We start from the raw sequence: 27,300 nt of genomic DNA, 5'->3' as shown, positions 1-27,300 counted from the left end.
GCTGGATGAATATTTATCATTTTGAATTAACTGCAACAGCTTGGTGACACATGGTGGTGCTCCAGGCAACAGGGAGTTGCAGTAGTTTGGATGTGAGAAGACCAAGGCCTGGCTCAAGAGTTGTGCTGCATATTCTGTAAGATATAGTCTTATGCTGTGGATATTGTACATCTACAAGAATAGGAGACCATAGCAATATGTCCCCTGAAGGACAGCTGGTCATCAATTACCACGCTAAGGTTGCGTACCAATCTGGCAGGAGTTAGCGATAGTGAGCCAAGCTGAACAGAGATGGGATGCTGAATTGATAGATAAGCTGGAATAACACGAAGATTAATCTTTGCCAGGTTGAGCTGCAATGATGTTCCTTCATCCAGGTTGCAAAATCAGTGAGACATGCAGAGCTGATACTCTGCAGTCCTCTGGAAGGAATGACAGGTATAGCTGTGTATCATCAGCATAGCACTGATTGGAAAAACCATGAGACTAGTGAGGAAGTGTATAGAGAGAAGAGAAGATAGCCCAACATCAATCCTTGGGGCATGCTTGGCTGGAGCACCCCTGACATCTCTCTACACCAGGACACACGGTAGGATCTGCCCAAGAGGTAGGACTTAAACCATCTGAGATTAGTCCCGGTGATGCTAAGGTCAGAGTGGATGGCAAAGAGTATCTGGTATTTGACCATTTCAAAGGCAGAGGAGATATCTAGCAGGATGAGCACAGATGACATATTGGTAGCTCTGGCCTGTGTAACAAAGCGCCCAACCCGACACAGATTCACACTGGAGGCACATGTATAAAATAAATAAACTTTTTTATTTTCTTCACCTGTGGGGCACATCTTCCCCGTAATCCCCACAGGCACAACACAGTCTCAAAAGCACCAAGTATACCACACACTTCTTCTCCTGCACCACCCCTCCTCCCAGGGAATCTCGTCCAACCACTGAGTGGTGGTTGCTGGCTCCTTTTATTGGACACCCGAGTGTGCAGAATATGCTGCCCAAATGTGGTAGTACTTACTGATCATCAAATAATCACATTTTTTGGTTAGCCATGCCTGGCTCTGCTTATCTTCTTAAGCCCTGGCCCTGAACGCTCTTCCCAGCTTGTACTAGTACACTTACTCACAGACGACTTCATAGCCCCTTGCAACGTTGCTTGCAGGCCAAGCTTTTCAATCACTTTTGAGATCAAGTAAACTCACCTCCCACCTATTTCTATGCCATAAAAAAATATTGCTCAGTCTTGAGGACTTAGACAGCATTTCTGCAATATTTAAAACCATTTTACAGTCCCTCTCTTTCAAAGATCCAAGTGGACAGTGTGAAAAGGATCTCTCACTCAATATCTCAGAAAAGGAGTGGAAGGTAGCAATGCAGAGAATTCACTCGAGCTCCATATGCGCAAAGCATACAATTAGTCAACTCAACATTATATATCGAGCACATCTGTCTCATTTAATATTGTCAAAAATGTTTCCAGGGCAAGATCCAACCTGCGAACGCAGCAATCAAGTTCCAGCCTTGCTGGGTCACATGTTTTGGGCCTGCGCCAAATTAACATCATTCTGGAGCAAAATTTTTAAATGCCTTTCAGACAGCCTTGGTGTCCCAATCCCTCCTAATCCATTAACAGCTGTGTTTGATGTTCTTCCGGATGGGCTTAAAGTGGAGAAGGACAAACAAACTGTGATTACATTCACTACACTATTGGCACGTAGACTTATGTTGCTCAACTGGAAGAATCCTAACTCTCCTCTTTTAAGTCAGTGGGTAACTAATTTTATACTATTTGAAACTGGAAAAATTCTCACTCAGAGGATCTGTTCAAAACGTTTTTTTAAAACTTGGCAGGATCTAATCAATAATATTTTAAAATAAGCATTTAAATTGAGGAAAAAGACTCCTTTCTCTCTTTACTACTCTTAACAGTTGTAACAGGCTGTTGGCCTTCCTCTGTTTCTCTTGGGTGGGGGTTGAACTGAATTTGACTTGTTTGTATGGTTTTAATAAATTCAATTTAAAAAAAACCAAACTTTTATTTACTAGAGGAGCACTAGGTTCTTCATCTTCCACATTCAAAGCCTGGTGTTCCCCAGCATCCTATATCTACTTTTAAACTCTCCTGGACATATTGCAGGCTCCCCATGACCCCATTCTCTCTCCGCAACTGACAGTTTCCTAGACAAGATTTTTGACCCCTACTTGGGTCTTACCCACTCAGATACTCTTGTTCTGTTGACCCTGGACCTTTCACTTCAAGAAGAATTTGCATAATCAGGCCTACCACACCCTAGTGAGGTCTTTCTTCCCACACTGACATGTAGAGGTGTCCTGTCTCTACCACGAGGGTTCTTAAATTTGCAGGTTTTCTTTAGGACCGTAAACTGACTGGGGTCATTTCAGTATTATTAAAAGTCTCAGTCTCAGTCACTTTTTGACCCCCTCCATTCTGTCAGATGGCATTAACACATTAGCACTACCATTAGAGTAGGGGGCAGTTTTTATCTTCAGCTTATAAGGCTACACAAAAACTGGATACGGATGTCTGATGTGTGCTCTGATGCATTTATAAGTTGTGTGTGTTGAATTCATAGTATGTTATTTATATTATCATACTGACATTAGTCATTATTTAATTACCTGTTTTGATTTGTATAGATATTTTGTAATTTTAGTTGGTTATGCAAGTGATTGTAAGTTGTATCTCTTTTTTTTAACTGTTTGTAGCATACTGCAATGAAACCTGTTTGAATGGCGGTACTTGCATTGCACCAAATAATTGCAGCTGCTCATCTGGTTACACTGGGGAGCAATGTGAGACTGGTAAGGTAACACGATTACATTGTCACTTGTGTAATTTAACATTTAGGAACAGAGAACGTGGGCAGGGGCCTTCAGTGAAGTTTGACATGTAAGATTTGAAGGGGGGCAAATGGATCAAGAAACAAAAAAATATTGTTTAGAGCCACAACTGTACTATTACAGATTTACACCACTGTAAATTGTTCATAATATAAAATTACAATATAAGGTAAATCTTACTTACATTAACACATTTAAAACTTTAATTATAAAAAAGTACACAAAAATCTTGCACAAAGTACACAAAAGGTTGCTTGTCTTCTTATTGTAATTATTTTTACACTACAGCAACTTTGTTTTATGGTACTGCAGTGAAAATATTTTGTGTTAATATTTAAGATTATTTTATTTTTATAAAAGAAAAAACATACAGAAACCTAGGTTAAAATGTATGCTTTTGCAGCACTTTGATTTATGAATACATAACAAAAAGTTATTTTAAGTTCAAAATGTTTCACTTTACTTCCTTTAACATTAGGCATACTGTATGTTTTTCATTTTAGAAAATTTGGTATTGTGGGAGTATTTTATGGTGAAGCCTGAATCACAATATGAATTGTATTATTATGAAGTGTATTGTCTCATGCCTTGCTAACATTTTATCTGGATTTGATTCCTTAATTACTTTGCTTTGTTTAATCTAAAGTTTTTGACATTACATTTACAGTTTACAAGCAAACCTCACACAAGTAATCTCTTAATTTGGTGACAAAATTGAAATCTTCATCTATGAAAACTGCATTGCCATTTTATAATGCACACATTTTTGAATTTTACATTTCCTAGTGTTGCCATCCCTATCCAGACATTCAGTGGAATTTGGGTATTTTTATGCCTTCCATTGAATCTTACTGTATTTTTCATATTTTAGAAAGTATTCATACTTTTCTGATTCATTTAAAGGTATAATTGAGAAGGTTTTAGGTTTGTTAAACATTTTGCTCTTCCACAAAGTATTTTACTTGAAAGATGTTATCAAAAATAAAGCTTTAAATCACTTTCGTATGAGCCTAACGATATCATGGGGTTTACTTATGGTGGCAGTTTCAAGGCTGAGATCAACATGTGCTCAAAACTGTGCTAATTGTTTAAAATGATATTATGTAAATGAATTGTAGATCACCTCGGTCACGTCATCAACAAATTTACAGGATTCTGCTATTAATATTTAACTTTAGGTTGCCTTTATGCAAGTTATTGTCTAAACCTTTATTGTCACAGCTTCGTTTAAGCACAAAATGTCACAGAGTGACGTGATGAGCAAAGGTGTTGGAAACAAATCAATGAAATGCTTGTGTGAGCTTTATGGAGGGTAAAGTACAATACAGATAACCGTTCAAGGCAACATGTCAGTAATTATTCTAAGCACACATGTCTGTGTGTAAAGCTAGATAGATAGATAGATAGATAGATAGATAGATAGATAGATAGATAGATAGATAGATAGATAGATAGATAGATAGATAGATAGATAGATAGATAGATAGATAGATAGATAGATAGATAGATAGATAGATAGATAGATAGATAGATAGATAGATAGATAGATAGATACTTTATTAATCCCAAGGGGAAATTCACAAGGAATGAGTATACCGACAAATGCCATATCTGCGGTGGGTTGGTGCCCTGTCCAGGATTTGTTCCTGCCTTGCACCCTGTGTTGGCTGGGATTGGCTGCAGCAGACCCCCGTGACCCTGTGTTAGGATATAGCGGGTTGGAAAATGACTGACTGACTGACTGACTGACTGACTGACTGACAAATGCCATATGCAATGCCATCCATAAGGCTATATAATTTAAGAAGCTGCTTTATTCAATTAGGTTGTCAGATCAAGGAAAAGAAAAGGAACAGCAGTCTATGCCATTAACAGAAAGATGAGGCCATATAACGATGGGTTCCAGGGCTTCAGCAGAGGAGCTCCATCATTCACAGTTGTGGTTCTGTTAATGAAGCACACTGACTTTAAGTTCAGAACCTGCTTATTATATAGGTGTAAGGATACAACACCTTTCACAAGAGTTTAGTTTTAGAGGTGCGCTCACCTGCCTTCTGCGGGACAGTATGTATACTCTCTTTGGTGTCCTGCTGAATATAAGTAACTGTGCCCTGTTACTCTTAAATAAAGATCAGAGAAATGGCTTATGCCTGTATGATGATATTAGCGGCGAAGGGATGATGTGTCTTTAGAGGGTTTTGGATGGTTTTGTGGGTGTCTCTTCTCAGAGGGCCATTGGGAATTTGTATCTGCTGCCACTGTCCACTTCTTTTAGAGTTACTCACTTGCTCTCGCTAGTTTAAAAGCACCAAGAAGGGAAAATACGGCAAAGTTTTAAAAACTGCGCTACTGCAGCTTTACTGAACGTGTCGGTGCATTTCATTGGGCATAGGAAGCAGGGCATGAGAGTCAGGAGGTGTTCATGAGCGCACACCAGCACCATCTTGTGAGTAGATGAACATGCGCACACACAAATTTAGCTCACTTGTTTAAAGGGGTGACAGGGGAATGGGTGACCTGGTCCCTTGTCAGCTGATAGAGGCAGAAGCTTATAAAAGCCGGAATTTGGTAGAGGTGTGAGTTGACTGGGGCCACTGGGGTGATGGTTCATCTTTCAGCAGGACAACGACCCTAAGCACACAGCCAAGATATCAAAGGAGTGGCTTCAGGACAACTCTGTGAATGTCCTTGAGTGGCCCAGCCAGAGCCCAGACTTGAATCCGATTGAACATCTCTGGAGAGATCTTAAAATGGCTGTGCACCGACGCTTCCCATCCAACCTGATGGAGCTTGAGAGGTGCTGCAAAGAGGAATGGGTGAAACTGGCCAAGGATAGGCGTGCCAAGCTTGTAGCACAATATTCAAAAAGACTTGAGGCTGTAATTGCTGCCAAAGGTACATCGACAAAGTATTGAGCAAAGGCTGTGAATACTTATGTACATGTGATTTCTCAGTTTTTTTATTTTTAATAAATTTGCAAAAACCTCAAGTAAACTTTTTTCACGTTGTCATTATGGGGTGTTGTTTGTAGAATTCTGAGGAAAAAAATGAATTTAATCCATTTTGGAATAAGGCTGTAACATAACAAAATGTGGAAAAAGTGATGCGCTGTGAATACTTTCCGGATGCAGTGTAATGTAAAGTGTTATTAAAAAACATGTTTTCTTGTGTACTTCCAACACATATACAGTAGTTATATTCTATTTTCAATGGAATTTAAGATGTAAAGTGCAATGTGAGTTAGTGTTTGTTCTTTATACAATTTCACACACTTAGTCCAATCTTAACAAAATTTTCATATCCCACTTTGTCAGGAAAAGGCAGTAGACTACTTTGGATCCCAAAACTGTGACTGGTTATCATTTTCCTTTTCACAACAGTGACAGTGCCTTTTCCCAGATTTTGAACCCTGAAAAAATTAAATCAATTTTATTTGTCTCTAGGCAGTAGACTTTAATAATGCCATTTATACTTAGTTTTGCCTTAAAATCACTTACCGGGTGCTGATTGTAGTTTTTGAACATGACTCACTGATACAAAAATATTTCATAAACATAATGTGATAACTAACTCTTTGATGATGTATCTAGGAAAATTTTGAAATGCATTTAGTTGTAAAATATTTAACACACCTGAATGTTATGTCATGTGTGTACTGTCTTACTTAGTAATATTCTTGCATCTCATCAACAGTAGTGACTAAAAATATATACAATACATGGTACCTGAAATGCCTCGACACTCTATGACACAATGAACTATATACTGTAAATGACTCCACTAAAATGTTTTCTTTGTTTTAGATATTAATGAATGTCTTGGCAGTAACCTCTGCCAGCAGCAGTGTGTCAACGTCCCTGGCACTTACAAGTGCAATTGCAGTGCAGGTTATGTTCTCGAAGCCAATGGGTTTTCTTGTGTTGGTAAGCCCATTACTTTGGCATTATGTTTATTTAAATTTCCTTCTCCGTTACAAAAATGAGCAGTAAGCTTTTTAAATATATTCTTCACCATGATCTTTATGATAATAATATTGTATGTTTTTGTGAAAACTGATCATCTGTCAAGTACTTTGAGCCAGTCTACATGTAAATTGAAATTCAGAGAAAACAAGAAATCTAATCAGGATTTTTCACATACCTGTCTCTTTGATTTCCTACTTACAGCACAATCGGAATCGGTCTGCAATACACCTGCTAATAACTGTGAACAGCTATGCTATGAATCCAATGGGGGATTCAGCTGTGCCTGCAAGCAAGACTTCACCTTGAACAGTGACAACAGGACATGCAACAGTGAGTTTTACTGACACCTACTCCTGAAAGGTGTACTACAGTTGCCAGAATGAAGGAAAACTGCTTATTTTCAAGTGCAGTACTTATTCTTTGTTGTTTAAAGACATTGTGTAAGCTAAGAAAATTATGGTCATATTTCAGAATTTAATAAGGAATTGCACAGCACTATCAGATTGTTTTGTAATCTTAATCTTACAGATAGATGTTAAGGACATGAATGGTAGGAAACCTTCAACAATTAAAGTGTGTGAACTGAATTAAAATCAGTCATGAGAAAAGTTAAGCAAATCCTATTTCATTTCTATGGTTTTATACGTATAGCATAGCTAACAATCATCTTAAATTCACCCAGTCCTAAAACAAGGAGTCTATCAGACACATACCATACTTTACTTTGTCATGTTTAATCATGACCAGAGGAGTAGACAAGAAGCTCTCTTGATGGAGTGCATGGCCAACAATGGACAGATTTGTAAACACAACTTCTCTGCAAAATTCCATGTTATAATGAACCCAGAATTCCACACTCTTTGAAAACATCCCACAAGATACAAGTGAGGTACTCAGTAGTAAACTTTTGCCAACCCCACAAAGCATATAATCACAATTGGTACATTCTGAGGAACCCTCTGATATCTGTGCCAGGATAGAATTGGTCCACTCTTCCATAGCCATTTTACTCCTTAACTACTTGACAAATTCCCCGATTCAGTACACCAGCACAGGCTTTTTCAGGGATCGCTGAGCAGCAGGAGGTATTTGGGAAATTGCAAATTGTTCCAGAGCCATCATTCCAGACTACCAAAATAAAATGGATAACTGTTAGGTACACATATACAAACACCAGTCAAAATCACATTGTGGTGACCCTTATGTCCACTGTTAGAAATCTGAACTGTATGCCATTGAGCTGGGGGCTCTCTCATTGTCCATCTACAGAGTAGGAAAGACATCATCTGTGATTGAGAAGTCTGGTTCAGCATCCAGTATTTTGTCTAGAGCTCAGGCTGACAATATGGCATAAATTTTGCACCTTCAGATGTGAGCTCCAGTTCCTTACCCATACAAAACATTATGCTCCACTTGGCAAGAGCCACTTTCCAGTATTGACGTGTATTTTGTCTGAGTGTGTCACACTCATTCATTACTTGACCTGTATCACACCCAACCCTTACCCTTTGCTTTCTGTGCAGTTATGTACTCAACGTGGCTACTTGGGTCATTCGGGCACTTGGCGAACACCATGCCTGACTCTAACAGAAGGTCCTGGTATATGTGTTCTGGACAATGTAGATTTAGTTAGATCTATTTCTTTGTAGATTGCTCTTTGTCAGAGACCCAAACCCTAAAAAAATACAAAAATGCTAGAAGACAATGAACAAATAAAATAACCTGTAATATGTTGTGTGTCATCATGAGCAACTGGACAGAGGCAGTGAATAGAGAAAGAGGTTAAGAATACACAAAAAGAGATGGACACAGATACTGTGGGAGTTTGGAGGCAGTCAACGAACCAGGGATAGAATCTGGGATCCCGAGGTGTAGGGGCAGCTGTGCTAATAACGTTGCCAGTGTGCCTACCTGGTAGCATATACAGTATTAATATATTTCATGTAAAGTGCATTGTAATTATTTCACATTAACATTGTAAATAACCTATTTAATGTGATTTTACCAACTCCACGTAAACTGTATCAAGTCACGTATAATACATTTTATTTCCACAGAAATAGTTTATGATCCTTGTAATCCCACCAGATGTGAACAAAATTGTACTACAGTTGGAGGAAAGCCCACCTGCTTCTGCCAACCAGGCTACATGCTGATCTCTGATGGCTACACCTGTCAACGTAAGTTTTGTTTTTGGGTTCTTTATGTACACCATATATACTGTATATTTTTTTCTTTTTCTTTTGAGTCAGAAACCAAAAGATTAATTATTTTGACATTTTTTTTCATAAGAAATCTCATTCACTTACATGCAGAGTGCTATAGCTGTTATTAACAAGATGTAACAGAAAATGGAGAAAACCACAGGTACATAGAAAACGAGAGAAGCATACATCTGTATAATGTCTAGTTTAGGATTTTGACATTTTACGTTTCTCCAGTTATCAGTGATCTCTATTGTAACTGTTGGGGAAAAAATCTTGATTCCAGATTCTTCTTCTTGATTCCTGGTTCACTTTGGTAATAGTATACACATGTTCTCAGGATTCCAACAAGTGTGTAAGAAATGTATTTAACAAAGACATCTAAGGAGCATAATGTGTAAGAGAGTAACCCTACACTTCAGTCATAGACATGCTAATAATTCTTTGTTCAAACAGGTAAATCTTTTATTGATTTGAATATACAGGAGCATCTTTAGCATAGAGCTGATAGCATGAATATCTTTATAGGACCACATTTACTTTAAAGGTAAAGTAGGACTATCTGAACCTTAATAATGGCATATATTCATGTGTTAAGACTGAAAGTCCCAAAGCACTTAATAAAATGCCCACTAGAGTGTTAAATATTGTCAAAAACTCTGCCAAGATACAAAAGGGGGCATATAGAATCATTATAAAACAAAAGATTTATTTTTCAGAAAAACACTCTTCAATAACAATGAAGCTCTGTGGAGCACAAAGGCAATAGGAATCGTCCAAGACAATAAGGCAATTCAATGCCACCAAAGTCTCGATACAGGAAGCCAAAATTTAGTCAAAAAGACAGCATTAATTCAAAATCTGAAAATCAAAATATATATAAAATATTATTATATATTAATATATAATGCTTTCAAATGAACTTCCCTGGCCTTTATAGTGCTGAGGGCTGTCCCTGGGGATGATGGGCAGGTGGTCCTGCGTCTGGGTGAGTCACCCACAAAAAATAAGGCACATAACCGAAGCTCATGTACAAAGAAACTAAACAATACCAAACACTCATAAAATGCATAGGTAATATCAAGCTTCTAATACAATTCACAATATTAAAATAAATAATCAAATATGATAAAGAAGACCTAAAACAAAGATCTGAACCCTGACTGAAATATAACATGATGGTAATGAGACTGAAGGTCAGAAGCTGCTTCTTAGAGAAGTGCCTGCATACTTTAGTTAGACAAAAGTTAGCATACAGTGCTTTTGTTATACTGGTAATCTTCTTCGAGGATAACATTACATCTGCTGCATTCATTTGGGACATCAGTTGTTTATTTAAGACATTTAAAAAAAAAACTTGTGAACCTATGAGTCCAAGATGGTAATTTTTTATAAAAAGGTTTTCTCCAAAATTGCATGAAACCTATTGATCCTTAGCTTATTTCTTTGTCATTAATCACTTGATTTGGAGTCGTTCATCAATACTCTTTTGATTACTGAATTGCACATCACCTGCAACTGTGGTGAAGAACGCCAGTTTATTTGCTAAAGTATTGCCTTGTCAGCAGTAGAAGGTACTCACTAAAGTATTGTTTTCATTTTCAGGCAGGACTGTCACTCATGTATCGTTGAGGTTGTCCCCTTACATCTCCTTCACATGTTTGTATGTAACCCATTCTCATTCATCACCTGTCACTTGACACCTATTTAGCGTTTTTCTCTAGCCATTACTCACACCTAAGATTTTTTATAGATAATTCCTAGTTTGAATTTAGTTAGGACTCAAGAGTTTTTTCTCCAATAAAAAATCATTTTGCTGTGAATTAAAGCTCGGTATAGTAAACTGACCATTTACAAAGTACTGCTATTTTTTACACTCACATGTTAAGCTTATTAAAGTGTCCAAAAATCCTTTCATCTGAATACTGACAGGGTGGGACAGTTCATTTGAGGGGACAGTGCACCATTATGCCTGCCCATGGCATCAGTATCTATAGTCGTACTGTATGTGCTCAATTATTTTGATTTTGAACTGACAGCTGGATATTTTTTTTGCAGCCTTGTGTTTACAGGGGTGTGAAAATGGAGGTTGGTGTAGCAGTCCAGGTGTGTGCAGCTGCCCCCCTAACTGGGAGGGAGACTCATGTGAAAACGGTAAATCTTTTTCTGTGTTATTATTTGTATTAATAGAAATTAACAGAATAATGCATAAAGTCATTTTCTTTATTTTGTAGCACTTTGTGGCAATTGTGAGAATGGAAACTGTGTGACTCCAAATCATTGTGCCTGCAACTCTGGCTGGACAGGCCCTCAGTGTAACCAAGGTCAGACTTCTCCCTGCTATTCACAGAACTTGCAAAAAGTCAATTACCATTCCCACTGTGTCTGCCGTACGCACCACAGACATACGAACAGTGAGCACCAACAATTGAGCATCAGCTTTGTATTCAGTCATTAGTTTACTGCTTGAAATTTATTAACGTTGCCTCGTTTATTATAAAGATTCAGCCATTTTTGCATGATTAGCAAAAAACAAATAGGCATCCAAATAGAAATGGTTTATAATTTTATTTATGTAGATCTAGTGAATAGCCATTACATTTTTTTTGGAGCCAACAGCTAACAGAAAACATTGCTATGCTGTCACGAAAAACTATAAAGCTGCTGATGTTTTAAAACAACTGGATTTCTTACAAGATGAATATTTTGTCTGTTATACCTGCATTTTTATCACTCTTTAATTTAATATTGCTTTTTATCAATATGCTGTTGCTGGAGTATGTGAATTTCCCCTTAGGATTATTAAAGTATCTATCTATCTATCTATCTATCTATCTATCTATCTATCTATCTATCTATCTATCTATCTATCTATCTATCTATCTATCTATCTATCTACAGTGCATCCGGAAAGTATTCACAGCGCATCACTTTTTCCACATTTTGTTATGTTACAGCCTTATTCCAAAATGGATTAAATTCATTTTTTTCTCAGAATTCTACACACAACACCCCATAATGACAACGTGAAAAAAGTTTACTTGAGATTTTTGCAAATTTATTTAAAAATAAAAAAAATTGAGAAAGCACATGTACATAAGTATTCACAGCCTTTGCCATGAAGCTCAAAATTGAGCTCAGGTGCATCCTGTTTCCCCTGATCATCCTTGAGATGTTTCTGCAGCTTAATTGGAGTCCACCTGTGGTAAATTCAGTTGACTGGACATGATTTGGAAAGGCACACACCTGTCTATATAAGGTCCCACAGTTGACAGTTCATGTCAGAGCACAAACCAAGCATGAAGTCAAAGGAATTGTCTGTAGACCTCCGAGACAGGATTGTCTCGAGGCACAAATCTGGGGAAGGTTACAGAAATATTTCTGCTGCTTTAAAGGTCCCAATGAGCACAGTGGCCTCCATCATCCGTAAGTGGAAGAAGTTCGAAACCACCACGACTCTTCCTAGACCTGGCCGGCCATCTAAACTGAGCGATCGGGGGGAGAAGGGGCCTTAGTCAGGGAGGTGACCAAGAACCCGATGGTCACTCTGTCAGAGCTCCAGAGGTCCTCTGTGGAGAGAGGACAACCTTCCAGAAGGACAACCATCTCTGCAGCAATCCACCAGTCAGGCCTGTATGGTAGAGTGGCCAGACGGAAGCCACTCCTTAGTAAAAGGCACATGGCAGCCCGCCTGGAGTTTGCCAAAAGGCACCTGAAGGACTCTCAGAACATGAGAAAGAAAATTCTCTGGTCTGATGAGACAAAGATTGAACTCTTTGGTGTGAATGCCAGGCGTCACGTTTGGAGGAAACCAGGCACCATCCCTACAGTGAAGCATGGTGGTGGCAGCATCATGCTGCGGGGATATTTTCCAGCGGCAGGGACTGGGAGACTAGTCAGGATAAAGGGAAAGATGACTGCAGCAATGTACAGAGACATCCTGGATGAAAACCTGCTCCAGAGCGCTCTTGACCTCAGACTGGGGCGACGGTTCATCTTTCAGCAGGACAACAACCCTAAGCACACAGCCAAGATATCAAAGGAGTGGCTTCAGGACAACTCTGTGAATGTCCTTGAGTGGCCCAGCCAGAGCCCAGACTTGAATCCGATTGAACATCTCTGGAGAGATCTTAAAATGGCTGTGCACCGACGCTTCCCATCCAACCTGATGGAGCTTGAGAGGTGCTGCAAAGAGGAACTGGCGAAACTGGCCAAGGATAGGTGTGCCAAGCTTGTGGCATCATATTCAAAAAGACTTGAGGCTGTAATTGCTGCCAAAGGTGCATCGACAAAGTATTGAGCAAAGGCTGTGAATATTTATGTACATGTGATTTCTCAGTTTTTTTATTTTTAATAAATTTGCAAAAACCTCAAGTAAACTTTTTTCACGTTGTCATTATGGGGTGTTGTGTGTAGAATTCTGAGGAAAAAAATGAATTTAATCCATTTTGGAATAAGGCTGCGTAACATAACAAAATGTGGAAAAGTGATGCACTCTATCTATCTATCTATCTATCTATCTATCTATCTATCTATCTATCTATCTATCTATCTATCTATCTATCTATCTATCTATCAAATGGCAGAGACAGAGGTGGTGACAATCAGTTGGATTATGTGGAACCTGTAGGCTTTGGTACTGATTCAGAGATTTGCTCTGATGGAGCTTCTTCATCATAAGATGTCAGACTTGTCATGACTAACAGGACAGCACTACATGGACATTTTTCCGCACAGAGTGCAAACAGTCACCAGCTACCAAATGTGTTGTGTGTAACAGGCATGCACAGTATGCAGAATCATCCATCCATCCATCCATCCATTTTCCAACCCGCTGAATCCGAACACAGGGTCACGGGGGTGCAGAATCATGTAATACAGTATTTACAGCCCATGTTCTAAGCCTGTACCCAAGCGAGGTGCCATGCTTCTAGAACTCTCATTCCATTGGAGAAATTTAGTCATGTTACTGGTTAAATTAAACGGATTAACTGTTTCTTTACATGTTTTACATATTTTACTGTTGATAATAAAACTGTTGATACTCCAGTCACTGTAGAAAACCTCCCAGTGTTCCAGTGTGGTGCTGAGGTGTCACCTGCTGCACTCAGTTCCCAATCCAGGTGGTTTGTCATGTATTGGGTGCAGCAACGCGCTATTAGTGAATGCTCCCAACCTCTTTCTGTTACATTTCTTTACATTTTTTATGAGTTTTGATAGAGTTCATTATTTATCATATATGCATAGACTTGTACTGCAGCATCCCGGTAATAAATGGTCCAATATGTTAAGAATCTAAGCCATTCCTCTAGACCTGGCTTGATGCATTTCTTCTAAGAGAGACAATCCGATTTCCTGCACAAATGCTGGGAGAAGATGTAAACTCAACCCAGCCAGCCAACGACCACTGGTCCATGTGTGCTGAGGCAGTTATCAAAATGGTTCAGATAAACAAGGTTTTAATATGACAGGAAAAAATACATTTAAATTTATGATAATTTCACATACAAATGAAAAAAATCCTACTTCTCTGCTCCCAAGCATTGCGTAACTATTAAAAGTTGGGATTCATTAATATCGTCAGACAAAACTATCCTCCAAAAGCTCACACTTATGATAGGTCTTTATGATGTTAAAGGCATTCTCAAGGGTGACTATTCTTAAACTTGAAAGCTATATTCTTTCCTTGCAGACATAAATGAATGCCTTGACAACAATGGTCAGTGTCAGCAAATCTGCATTAACGTCCCAGGATCCTATATGTGTGAGTGCAACAACGGCTACGTCCCATCGCCAACAAACCAGTGGAGCTGTACAGGTAAGAGAAAGATTTGGAAGAGGCAGATCACTTACTGTGAAATGAACTCTGTACTGTGAAAACTAATTTTATTTACTGAAGTATTTTTTATAAATTTTACCTCTTTTGGTTGAAACCAACACTTATGGAGACCATCATTCACAATATTCTAGTATCAAGATGGATAGGCTGAAGGTGGCATCTTGCAAACTGAAAGCCACCCGTGTATCCACACGTTCCTGAACAAGGCACTTATTACATTTATGTTTCCTTATTTGGCTGACGTCTTTATCCAAGGTGACTTACGACATCTGAGATACAACTGGTAATATTTCTTGTATTTATTCAGCTGGTGCACATATATGTGAAGTGACTTGCTCCTGGTCACACTGTGTCAGTAGCAGGATTTGAAGCCACAGACTCAATTTGATGTCCAAAGCCTTAACCACTATGCCACACTGAGTATAAGTAATGGACAAAAATAAAAAAAAAATAATACTATGAATTTTATTATACATTATAAATCATGCATGATTGATTTATGCAGATAAACAGCCTAGAAGCTATGCTGCCTGTTCAGTCTCTACCGCTGACTGACCATGTAACCCTAAGCAAGTCATTTTGTCTGCCTGGGCAGGTTAAAGTAAACATATAAAAACATTTGTCCTTTATTGTGATTTTACAAGTCACCTCGGGCAAAGGCATCTGCTAAGAAAATAACAGTAATACAGGGAGACAGAGTCATCTAGTGGCCGAGAAACTGGTCCTACAAGTGCATACAAATAAGAATCTGGCATCGCTATTTGTATGCTGAATCAGTCTAAGGCAGGGCCAACTGTGGCTTTATACTTTAAATCGGATTCATTGTAAAAAAATACAGTGATGTGGGATGACCTACCAAGATGTGTACATAGAACCCAGGAGTTAACTTTCTAATGTAAAGTAAGAGAGACATAACAAGCTTTGGGGCGTTTAATTTGCTGATAGTAAATTCTTCTTCTTCTTTCAGCTGCTCCCGTTAGGGGTTGCCACAGTGGATCATCTTCTTCCATATCTTAATTTGCTGATAGTAAATGATGTTGCAAAAAAAAAAATTAAAATATTCCATTTCCAGGCACTATGAAATATTTTCCATGAAGGTTATTCAGGAAGGGAGAGTTCAGGATTCTTCTTCTTTCAGGGTTGAGGTCTTCTTATCTGACAGTGGGAAAGAAAAACAGTCACAAGACCATGTCACTTCCAAATCAGTAAACCAGTAAAAGGCATTTTAGACTCCAATATTTGACACTAGTCAGGAGAGAGAAGCCGTCCATTGCTACTGGAGGAGTCAAGAAGTATCCCAGGACATGGAAGGATGGCCAGTATAAATGTTATGTGTTGTAAAGATCTGGGTATGTGCATAGGACATGTCCTGTTGACAAATCAATGAGTATAAAATGAAATTAGGGGTAATGGAGATGTTCAGCGTTTCTGTGCTCCTTCAAGATGGTAGGTCTGGATTTCATTCCTGGGTAGCCAAATGCCTGTTTTGTCTCGGTAGAGCTCTATATTACTCTACTTTTTCCCTTTTGTATTATTAATGTGTAGCTTTTGTCAGAATGCCTCCAATCTCACAGACTCACCACTGTTTATAAGGTATTATAGTATATAACTTCTCCCCACCTTTCCTTCTACATTTACAATGTCAAGCAGTTAGGTGTAGTGAAAGACCAGCAGGAGGTAAGTTACACTATACTATAAATAATGTATTACTAATAATATTGACCCCCTTCTTTTTGACACTCACTGCACAACCAAACCAACTGTAAAGGGGTCTCTCTTTGAACTGCCTTCCCCAAGGTTTCTTCCATTTTTTTCTCCTATAAGGGTTTTTTTGCGAGTTTTTCCTCGTCTTCTTAGAGAGTCAAGGCTGGGGGGCTGTCAAGAGGCAGGACCTGTTAAAGCCCATTGTGGCACTTCTTGTGTGATTTTGGGCTATACAAAAATAAGTTGTATTGTATTGTATTGTTATATTCATAAATAATAACAATAAGCAAAGTACAAGTGAATATTGGCAACCATACAACCTGATAAATGTTGATGTGTAGTTTTTGGCGGCACACGGACTTGTTAGCTACTTAAAATGTCTCCAGTTTAAGGCATCATTTTTGATCTGCTTTCTGCAGAACAGGCCACATGCCTGTCTCAATATGGCTGCCGAGCTGTGCTGTTCATTGTGTTGTCCTTTTCATGGAAATAGTGTGAGAGATGCTCCTTCATGATGATGGTGTAAGAGAGAGAGAGGGGGGTAAAGAAAGCAAATTTATAGACTCTCTGTCCAAACCTTACAGCCAGTAGGTCGTTGTGGTACTTAATGTCTTCTGATTTAAAACCAAACAGGCAACTTTAGACCAACAGAATTCTGGGATGACACAATGGTTTCACACCTGCTCCCAATACCATTTGTTAAGGTGAAGCTTGCCAGCTAGGTAGTTGGCCTCAATGCCAGGGTTGATTGAAAGAGTCCTGCAGGGGATCACTGGCCAAACTGGTTTTAGGCATGTCCCCCCCACCATGTCATAAAATTACAAAGACTACTGGGGGGTGTGTGTGGGGGGGGGTGGTTCTTAACCATCAAACCATTGCTGTTCTTATCGTTAATGTAGCACTAAGTTACAAATAAAGACATACAAAATATTTATTAACTTATATACAAAATTTCACACCACAACAGTTCCTTAAGTCTGGCACTCTATGATCCAGATCCTTTAAGTTTGTATTGGGACACAGGGGTGCAGTAGAAGAAGAGACCATCTAAAGCCCCTATGGTGTGGCAACTATACAAATTTATGGGCAAGCAGACTAAAGCACAATGACAGAGAGAAATGGGGACCAGAGACAGAAGGGGAAAGGTGTTTTGGTGGGGGCCTGCTGCTGCCCCATTGAGAAGAAGAAATGAACATCGTCTTACCCAAAGCTAAAGCAGCATAATGAGACGTGGATTATTTTTACAGTTTGTCCCCACTGTGCTTGAAGGCTCTATTTTGACACTATATAATGGCGGTATTTGTGTTTTTGTTTCCCCTAGAAAACATAAACCAAGTATCATATGTTACTGGAGCCATAGTTGGAATCATTGCTGTTTTCCTCTTTGTGTTGTTCCTGATGTTTACTGGTTGGCTCATTTACAAGTGGAAAGTTAAGAAGCTCAAGAAACCAGGTAATTTAACCACCTTTAAAAAAAAACAAGTAGTAAAATTACTGGTCACCATTGTACAGTGGTGGAAAGTCTTTCAAAGTTAATTTACTGAATGCGCATCCGCTGCATCAACAGTGGGTCAGAACTGCTACGGCAAGAACTGCCAATCTATAGTTAAAGGCAGTGCTGAGGCTTCTTGTTTACCACCTCTGCCTCACAGCTCCAGGGTGCTGTTCAAATGCCAATCTGGGTACTGTTTCCTGCTGTCATTGTCGGTTTTCAAAGAAAAGCATTATACTTTGATTAGCTACTCTGCATCAGGTCACTACCAGAAAGAGTGGATGTCCGCTTGGTTCCTTGTACCCATGCGCTGCTAAAATAGCCTTCAGGTCCCTGTGCCCTGAAAATGGGTGGATGAAAGGATTTAAGACAACAGAAGTTTAACAATGGGAGCCCTGCCCTTCTAAATAAAGATGGCCCACCTGCTTTACCCTCTGCACACCACAGGATGCCATGCATTCTGCCTCTGCATTGCTGCTTTGCTGATAATGAGTCCCAAAAGCTGAAAGTCAGTCCCAATTGGAGTAAACTTAGCCAGAACTTGGCAGGCTGCTGCTTAGTGCTGAGGTCGGCTTCTATCATTACACACTAAAATGTATTCAGTATTATTCAGTTCTGGACTCTGTATAACCCTGACCTGAAATATGAGTCAAATGGTATATTGGTACTATATGACCAGAGTAACCCAAGTGGATCCTTCTGTTATTTTGTGTTTAAATCATGTTTTGCTGGATTCCACAGTGAGATGTACTTCATTACTTGTGTAGCCTGCAGTAATGCAGAAAACGCAGGAGCCAAACGCTCAGAAAAGTCACTGTGGGAGTAATTAGAGCTGATCATTTGTCTTTGTAGATAACACCAAAGCTCTGCAAATTGAAAACCAGGTGAGTAACTACTGTTTTATATTTTGCTGCCGACCACATTAAGAATCGCAAATTGCACTTACTGTACATGGGATTGCATAAATGACAGAAGGTGCTACAATTCATGAATAATTTTCAGCACTTGTTCAATGAAGAAAAAGGGTTGTTTGTTTAGGGAAAATTAACCAAAGCAAAAAGTCCAGGCTACAGGATATAACAGTGGCATTCCTGCATTAGGAGCCAGTGAGGCACAGCTCTACTTGATGTTATGCAAAATCAGTTCATACAATTCCCTCAGTAATTTTAATTTATTGCTGAAAATGTTTCTAACATTCCCCCCAACTTTGTATTCTTAAGCATTTTTCCAATTTTTCATCATATGCATAGTGTAATTTCTTATTTAAAAAATAATGCTTTTCGCAGTACAGTTTGCGAAATTATCTTTGTTCTTGGTGCTCTAAGCTCATTTCTGGGGCTGGAACAATTGGCCCTGCAGTGTTCTACAGCAGGCTTACCCAAAGGTGTGTGCCTACATCTGCAACCTGAACTTTCCAGTTTAGTAATGGAGCTTGAAGGCTAAAGCTCCATATTCTTGGCATTAAAATAAAGACCACCCTTAATTATTTTTTATACATATGTGCACTTCTAGTTAGAGGTTTTCCTAGTAATGGATATGCAAACAAGCAAGCAAGGAGGTATGAAATGTCCAGTACCCTTGGCACCCTTAAAGGTCACCATCACTAATAAAAAAAAGAAGATCACTTTAGGCCATTTTGCAAAGATCTGTTTTAACTTTGACATTAAACAGTCTTTTTCTGTTGATCAGTGTCAAAAAACAATAAATTCCTTGTGATCCAGTGCTGTATCACAATAAAATGTGGAAACTTTCAAAGAGGTGAATACTCTTTATCGGCACTAGGTCAGTCAGCTGCTGCTTTGGTGTGACATCTACGTTTGCATGCTTCCCTCATGTCTGTGCACGTCAGCTGGGGACAACCCATAACAATGGTAACTTCTAACCGGTCTTGCTTGCTGTGTTTATTTGAACTTATTTTAGTCATGTCTGATTTCTTTTACTGCTTCTTCTTTAAAAATTCCCATTCACACTCTTGTAAGGCAAAACTCTACAATGGCAGTACTTGTGGTAATTAGAACATAAGAAATTTGACAAACAAGAGGAAGCCATTTAGTCCATCAAGCTCATTTGTTTAGCTAATAGCTAAGCTGTCTCAGTATGTCATCAGATTACTTCTTAAAGACCATTACAGTTTTTGCTTCCACTCTATGTCTCGGTAGTTCACTCCAGATTCCCACATCATTTGTGTAAAGAAGTGCTTTCTGGCTTCAATCCTAAATGCACTTCCCCTTAATTTCCACTGATGTCCTTGAGTTCATGATTCACCATTAAGTTTAAAGAATTCTGCTGGATCTACTTTATCAATGCATTTTGAAAATTTTGAAGACCTGGTTTTGGACCCCAAACAGTCTCTTCTCCTCGAGACTGAACAGGTCTATTTCTCCGAGCCTGTTAGAGTGCGACATGCCCTTAAGTCGTGGGATGTGCCTGGTTGTTCTCCCCTGCACAGCTTCAAGTGCTGCTATGTCTTTATAAGATGTGCAGTTACCAGAACTACACACAATACAGGTAACTGTCGACTTACGACCATGTTTGGTTCCGACGGACTGGTCATAAATCGATCCGGACGTAAGGCGCATAGGTCATAAGTCGACGACTATCTGTACTCCAGATGCAATCTTGCTAGTGCATTATATTGTCTGAGAATAATGTCTCTTGATTTATATGTAACGGTTTTTATGATAAAACCTAACATTTTATTTGCCTTTTGAATCACTCCTGCAAATTGCTTAGATGATTAAAATGTTGTGTCAACATAAACCCCTAAATCCTTTTCAGATGTTGCTTTCTGTTGGGCAGTGTCTCCCATTTTGTATTTATAACTGACTAGCTGTCCCCTGCGGCTCTGCCCACATAGTAGTGAAACAGGACAAACTTTAAAAATCAATAAAAAAAAAATGTAATTCTGGCCAAGTGGAAGGTAGGTACCCTCCAACATCAAACGTTGTTACTGCATCTGATCGTGTCCAACTCTGACAGGAGAGCGTTTCCCATGTGGGGAGAAAAGAACATGGCTGTGACATCTCTGGCAATCAGCAGCTACCCTCTAAAAAACACATAGCTCTGATATCTCTCTCAAAAACGTCAAACGTTACTCCTTAACAATCTGTAGATGAGAATGTCTGTTGAACAAACAGGTATCACTAGCTAAGCAGATGCAAGGTACACTCCAACAAGTGGTGAGAGATAGACCAACTCAAAAGGTAGCTGGTGCATAAGTGAGGACGGTTCTGCCCATAGCCGCTCTTTCGGATTCCTGCAAATAAATCGTTACCACAAGTGAGCCATGATACTTAGTGCAGTGAGAGAAGTCGCAAAATTATAGAAAAAAACCCGATCTACAGTAAATCTGTTAAGTAGTTCTCTCATGAAAAGCAGACAGACATATGTACGGACAGACAGACAGACATATATTGGATCTTATATATAGACTAGCAAAATACCCGCGCTTCGCAGCGGAGAAGTAGTGTGTTAAAGAGGTTATGTAAACATATATATACATAAACATATATACTTATATATACATATCTACATATACACATATCTACATATATACATATATATATACATATACACATCCGCATATATATACATATATCAACATATATATACACATACATATACACACATACATACATACACACACACACACATATATATATATATATACACATACAGACACATATATATACATATACATATTTACATATCTACATATATATACACATATATACATATCTACATACATACACATCTATCTATCTATCTATCTATCTATGTATATATATATATATATATATATATATATATATATATATATATATATCTATCTATATATCTCTATCTATCTATCTATCTTCTCTATCTATCTATATATATATATATATATATAACTATTTATATATATATATATCTATCTATTTATATATATATATATATATATATATATATATATATATATATACATATATATCTCTATCTATCTATCTATATATATATATCCCCGTGCTTTGCAGCGGCGAAGTACTGCTTTTAAATTTTTTATTAAGAAGAAAACCTTTTTAAATTGAGTGAAAATATACCAATAAAAATTTGTTAAGGATCTGTTTTTTTGTGAAGCTGACTTCACACAGCCTCTCCGCTGTTTTATAAACGAACGTCATATAAGGTGTTCCTTTTTAGTTGCTTTGCCAACGGAAGCAGCCTTTTTATTTAATCCTGTTTTTACGATTGTTCTGTTTGTATATGACATTGTCAGTTCAGCACTCCGGTTGTAATATGAGCAAGCCGTGCAAGCTTACTGTTGAGAATGCAACGTATAGTTGTACAGGAGAAAAGCAATCTTGCCTCAAATCAATGGCAACCTTTTGTAGGTCTATGAACTTAATTTAAACTTTAGGTTTACACGGTTCTTTGTTTCCGAAGTACCTGCACTCATGAATATGTCTGTATGCATCAGTCGCTTCATATGTTCACGTGAGCCGCTCTCTTGTGTGATGTTGCGATGTCCACGGCTTTATTTAATGTTAGCTAAGACCCGGCACTTAAACGTTTCTTGCTACAGCAATTTTAACTCCGTTACAAAGTGAACCAAAGTGTCGTTTATACCTCGTGTCTTCTCATTAAACTTGTAAGTCGCGAATATGGTATTGCAAACGGCAGCGGGAGCATTTCTATAAACTTAATTTAAACTTACGGTTTACACCGTGCTTTGTTTCCGCAGTAGCTGCACTTATGAATATGCTTGTATGCGTCACTCGCTCGCTTCTTATTGTTTCGCTGCCTTCTCAATTGTGTAATGAATGTTTTCTTCAGCGCTCTTTGGGGCTCTTCCTTGTTTTGTACGTACTGCGTTCACAGTCAGTTCACGTGATTACGTGGGGATCTGTTTTTTTGTGAAGCTGACTTCACACAGCCTCTCCGCTGTTTTATAAACGAACGTCATATAAGGTGTTCCTTTTTCGTTGCTTTGCCAACGGAAGCAGCCTTTTTATTTAATCCTGTTTTTACGATTGTTCTGTTTGTATATCACATTGTCAGTTCAGCACTCCGGTTGTAATATGAGCAAGCCGTGCAAGCTTACTGTTGAGAATGCAACGTATAGTTGTACAGGAGAAAAGCAATCTTGCCTCAAATCAATGGCAACCTTTTGTAGGGCTATGAACTTAATTTAAACTTTAGGTTTACACGGTTCTTTGTTTCCGAAGTACCTGCACTCATGAATATGTCTGTATGCGTCAGTCGCTTCATATGTTCACGTGAGCCGCTCTCTTGTGTGATGTTGCGATGTCCACGGCTTTATTTAATGTTAGCTAAGACCCGGCACTTAAACGTTTCTTGCTACAGCAATTTTAACTCCGTTACAAAGTGATCCAAAGTCTCGTTTATACCTCGTGTCTTCTCATTAAACTTGTAAGTCGCGAATATGGTATTGCAAACAGCAGCGGGAGCATTTCTATAAACTTAATTTAAACTTACGGTTTACACCGTGCTTTGTTTCCGCAGTAGCTGCACTTATGAATATGCTTGTATGCGTCAGTCGCTCGCTTCTTATTGTTTCGCTGCCTTCTCAATTGTGTAATGAATGTTTTCTTCAGCGCTCTTTGGGGCTCTTCCTTGTTTTGTACGTACTGCGTTCACAGTCAGTTCACGTGATTACGTGGGTGGCGTGATGACGCGATACGCAACTCCGCCTCCCACGGCCATGGAGGTGCACTCTATTACAGTATATGGACAAAAAAGAGGTCCCAGTTATGATCATTACGCGTAGAATTTCGAAATGAAACCTGCCTAACTTTTGTAAGTAAGCTGTAAGGAATGAGCCTGCCAAATTTCAGCCTTCCACCTACACGGGAAGTTGGAGAATTAGTGATGAGTGAGTCAGTCAGTCAGTGAGTGAGTGAGTCAGTGAGGGCTTTGCCTTTTATTAGTATAGATATAGATGTTCCTTTTGACCACATTTAGAACTTTTCTACATTAAGCTACATTTCCCAAATGTTCCCCCATTTCAGAAGCTTGTCCAGATCTTTTTGAATTGTTGGTGCTGCCTCCTCAGCGTGGTTACAGGAACAATCCATAACCCATCAGGATATTGGGCAACTCTTAACTGGCCTTGCTTAAGTGACTGCATGTTTGTTTTTTTCTTAGCTAAATTTGTTTGAACATATTTTAGTCATTTCTTGTGTTTTCTGTAATAATTCCATTTCACACTCTTATAAGGCACAACTCTACAACGGCAGTACCTTACTTGTGCACTTGCACTCCATTTCATTATTTCAAAGTCAGTTGGTTGTCTGGCTTATAGAGGATTGCAAAAAGAAAATAAATGTAGGTTTTCTTTCTGCTAGACGCCCAGGAATACCAAGGACTTGCCTTTAATGAGAGCAAAGGTATAGGACCCCCGGACTCCAATTTTAGTTTTAGAGCTACAGTATATTTTGAAAGCGTTGCATAAAGAAAGCAACAAGAAACACCCATAGAGCAGTATTACACAGTTGCAAACTGAGTCTTTGCATTTCCAGAAATGCTGAAATTCAGCTCTTCACGATGGTGGTGTAGCACCCCCTACTGCTTTGGGTTTTGTATGCTTGCACCTGACACAGGAGGCAGACAGATGAGATGCATTATGGTAGATAAGTGGCAAGAACTCACATCTAAAATCACATACTTGAAAGTCACACTATTTCTGGATTGAAAAATAAAAAAAAACCTCACACCTGGTATGTGAGTCATTATATGATAATCTCTTATTTTGGGACTTGAGAATAATTAAATAGAATATAATTAAACACCTCCAAATTTAACCCTTTCTTACATTTACTAACAAAAAAGTTTGAATGTTCAAAAGACCCAGGTTTACAAAACAGACAGGCACTTTCTTTTGAATCATGCATTTTTACCAGTCACTAATTATTTTAGAGATTCAGACATCACCACAAGTCCAAAAGTGTGAATAAGAAGCCAGCAGGTCATGTTGCTGAGTCCCCATATGAGGCTGGCCACCATAAATGCAGTTTCTCAATTTTGGGCTGGCTGGGTGTGTTATCAGCCTTAGTGGGAGCACACGTGTGCCCTCAGTGTGGCCGAGCAGTCCTTCCAGGTCTCTTTCTGGCCTTGTGCCTTCAACTCTAGTGAATCTGAAATTAGAAAGTTAGTCGATATCAGATATGTAACCCTTCTCTGTAGACTTAAATATCTCTAGCCATTTTGCCCTAGTTCTTTATATATGAACTTACAGGCCTGTCATGGAGAGGCAGCTAAATCTGTGGTCATTAACTTGACTAGGCCGACAGCTTCTCTTTTTCATTTAACCTTTGAATTCCTAAGCAGTAAGTTGTACAAAGCAAGCACTGGAGTGGGTTCAAACTTTAATTTACTCATAACCATGGCTGTCAAACAATTACAATTTTGCTAAATGACAGTTGATTAATCGTGTGTTTAACTAAAGTAGTTCAGCAATATCCAGTAGTCCCCTGCTGTACCACTTCTTAGTTGGATGCTCCTGACCTGAGAGGGTGCAAAGGGATGTTGTCCACCATCTTGGAAGGACATGATGGCTTCAGCCCTTAAAGGTGGAACCAATGGGTGTTTTTGGATTCTGATTGGACATCTCCAAGGCAGGTGGCAGGACACTGTAGGAACACCTGGCTGCAGGGCAATAGAAGTCCATTGTGTGAAATTCAGAAGTCTTGCATGAAGAATATGTTCATTCAGCACCCAACTGCCATATGTGAAGGTAATGCGTAAGAGTTGTCAGACTCCACTCAGTGATGTACCTCAGCCCTGATGTATGTATTAGTTTGCCATCAGGTGCAATCCATTTTGCAATGAACTGTAGTAGTTAATGCTTTGGATTTTGTTTCATCTTGTAAATTGAGTTGTACATTTATACAAGGTGAGACACAAAAATAACCGAATTGGTAAAAAGTATATATTTATTGATGAATTACAGCATTCTAAATATTGTCACCTTCTATATACACCCCCTCCCGATCTCTACGCCGCCCCATACGTATCTTCCATTGATTGAAACAGTGCTGCAAGTCTTCGTGCTTGAGGTTCTTCAACAAGCTTGCCGTTTCTGTCTTCACTTCATCTATTGAAGAAAAATGTGTTCCCTTCAGGTCACTTTTGATTTTCGGGAACAAGTAAAAATCACAGGGAGCTAAATCGGGCAAATAGGGAGGATGATGGAGGACAGGAATGTTTTTGTCAGTCAAAAACTGCTTTACAGAAAAAGCATTGTGCGCGGGAGCGTTGTCTTGGTGAAGCACCCACACCCGTCTCAACCTGGGCGTTGAATGTCTTCCACATTTTCTTGTCCTTCCTTCAAATGTTTGTGCCACTCAAAAACTTGTGTGCGAGACAAACTGTTATCACCATACACTGTTTTTATCATTTCATAAGTTTCTGTGGCTGTTTTGCTCAATTTCACGAGAAATTTGATTTTTTTCACTCAACATTATAGCGGCAACATGTGTAGCGCTTGTTCTGCAAATACTGACTGGGATATTCACAGAATATACCTACCCGGTCGGTGGTTTAAGAGGGCGTGTAGGAGGGGATATAGATCTATGATTCACGTTTGGCCGACCTCCAGACAATTTTCCAGGAAAGCCCCAAGCCTTGTCCAGTTATTTTTGTGTCTCACCTCGTAGAGTCTGTCGAAGATTTTAATTTCTAATGTTAGAGTCTTTAGCAGCAGCAGCATGCATGTTTTGCTTTTAAGCGATAAGCCTGGGATGTTGTACTTCTGTGAAATTTAAATTTGCCCACAATAAGTTTACAAGGATTGACAAATTTGTCCCTTGAACCGTCTGGGAGAGTTTTAAATCAAAAGCAAGCATCATAGATTTAGTTCTTCTCAACCATTGTCAATGGAACAGCTTAAGTCAGAAGTTCCCATACTTTAAATCAAAGCCCCCCAAAATGTTGTACCATCTGTTTAGGCCTCCTCTAATATAAACTCAACATGATGAAGCAGAGTATGATCCTCAATCTCAGTAGTCACACTGCCCGATTTCTGATTAGCAGTAGACTTGTTTATCCAGCAAATGCTTAACTACAGCAGATTATTGACCCACATGTGGTTTTTCTGATCCAGGGGTTTCCAATCACTGTCCATTTTCTTCCAGTTTAAAGTATTAAGTAATGAACCCTTATGGGACACAACTAAGAGTGAGATTTCTTAACTCCCACCCTTGCCTCAAATACTACACTTAGGGAT

The 27,300-nt window shown here is 38.8% G+C and overlaps 1 protein-coding gene across 1 annotated transcript in view; it reads left to right on the top strand.

Annotated features, from left to right (window-relative positions):
• LOC114645927 (neurogenic locus protein delta-like) overlaps positions 1 to 27,300 on the top strand; it is a 39,284-nt gene that overhangs the window by 5,622 nt on the left and 6,362 nt on the right. Inside the window, exons 5-13 of the mRNA XM_028793847.2 lie at positions 2,736 to 2,831; positions 6,674 to 6,793; positions 7,037 to 7,165; positions 8,893 to 9,015; positions 11,098 to 11,193; positions 11,274 to 11,363; positions 14,732 to 14,857; positions 17,904 to 18,035; positions 18,927 to 18,958. Of these exons, the coding sequence (XP_028649680.1) occupies positions 2,736 to 2,831; positions 6,674 to 6,793; positions 7,037 to 7,165; positions 8,893 to 9,015; positions 11,098 to 11,193; positions 11,274 to 11,363; positions 14,732 to 14,857; positions 17,904 to 18,035; positions 18,927 to 18,958 (944 nt within the window). The remainder of the gene's footprint in view (positions 1 to 2,735; positions 2,832 to 6,673; positions 6,794 to 7,036; positions 7,166 to 8,892; positions 9,016 to 11,097; positions 11,194 to 11,273; positions 11,364 to 14,731; positions 14,858 to 17,903; positions 18,036 to 18,926; positions 18,959 to 27,300) is intronic.

The sequence above is a fragment of the Erpetoichthys calabaricus genome, chromosome 2 (genome assembly GCF_900747795.2).
Source record: "Erpetoichthys calabaricus chromosome 2, fErpCal1.3, whole genome shotgun sequence".
In the NCBI taxonomy this organism is placed as follows: domain Eukaryota; kingdom Metazoa; phylum Chordata; class Cladistia; order Polypteriformes; family Polypteridae; genus Erpetoichthys; species Erpetoichthys calabaricus.
This window is presented reverse-complemented; position numbering and strand designations above follow the sequence as displayed.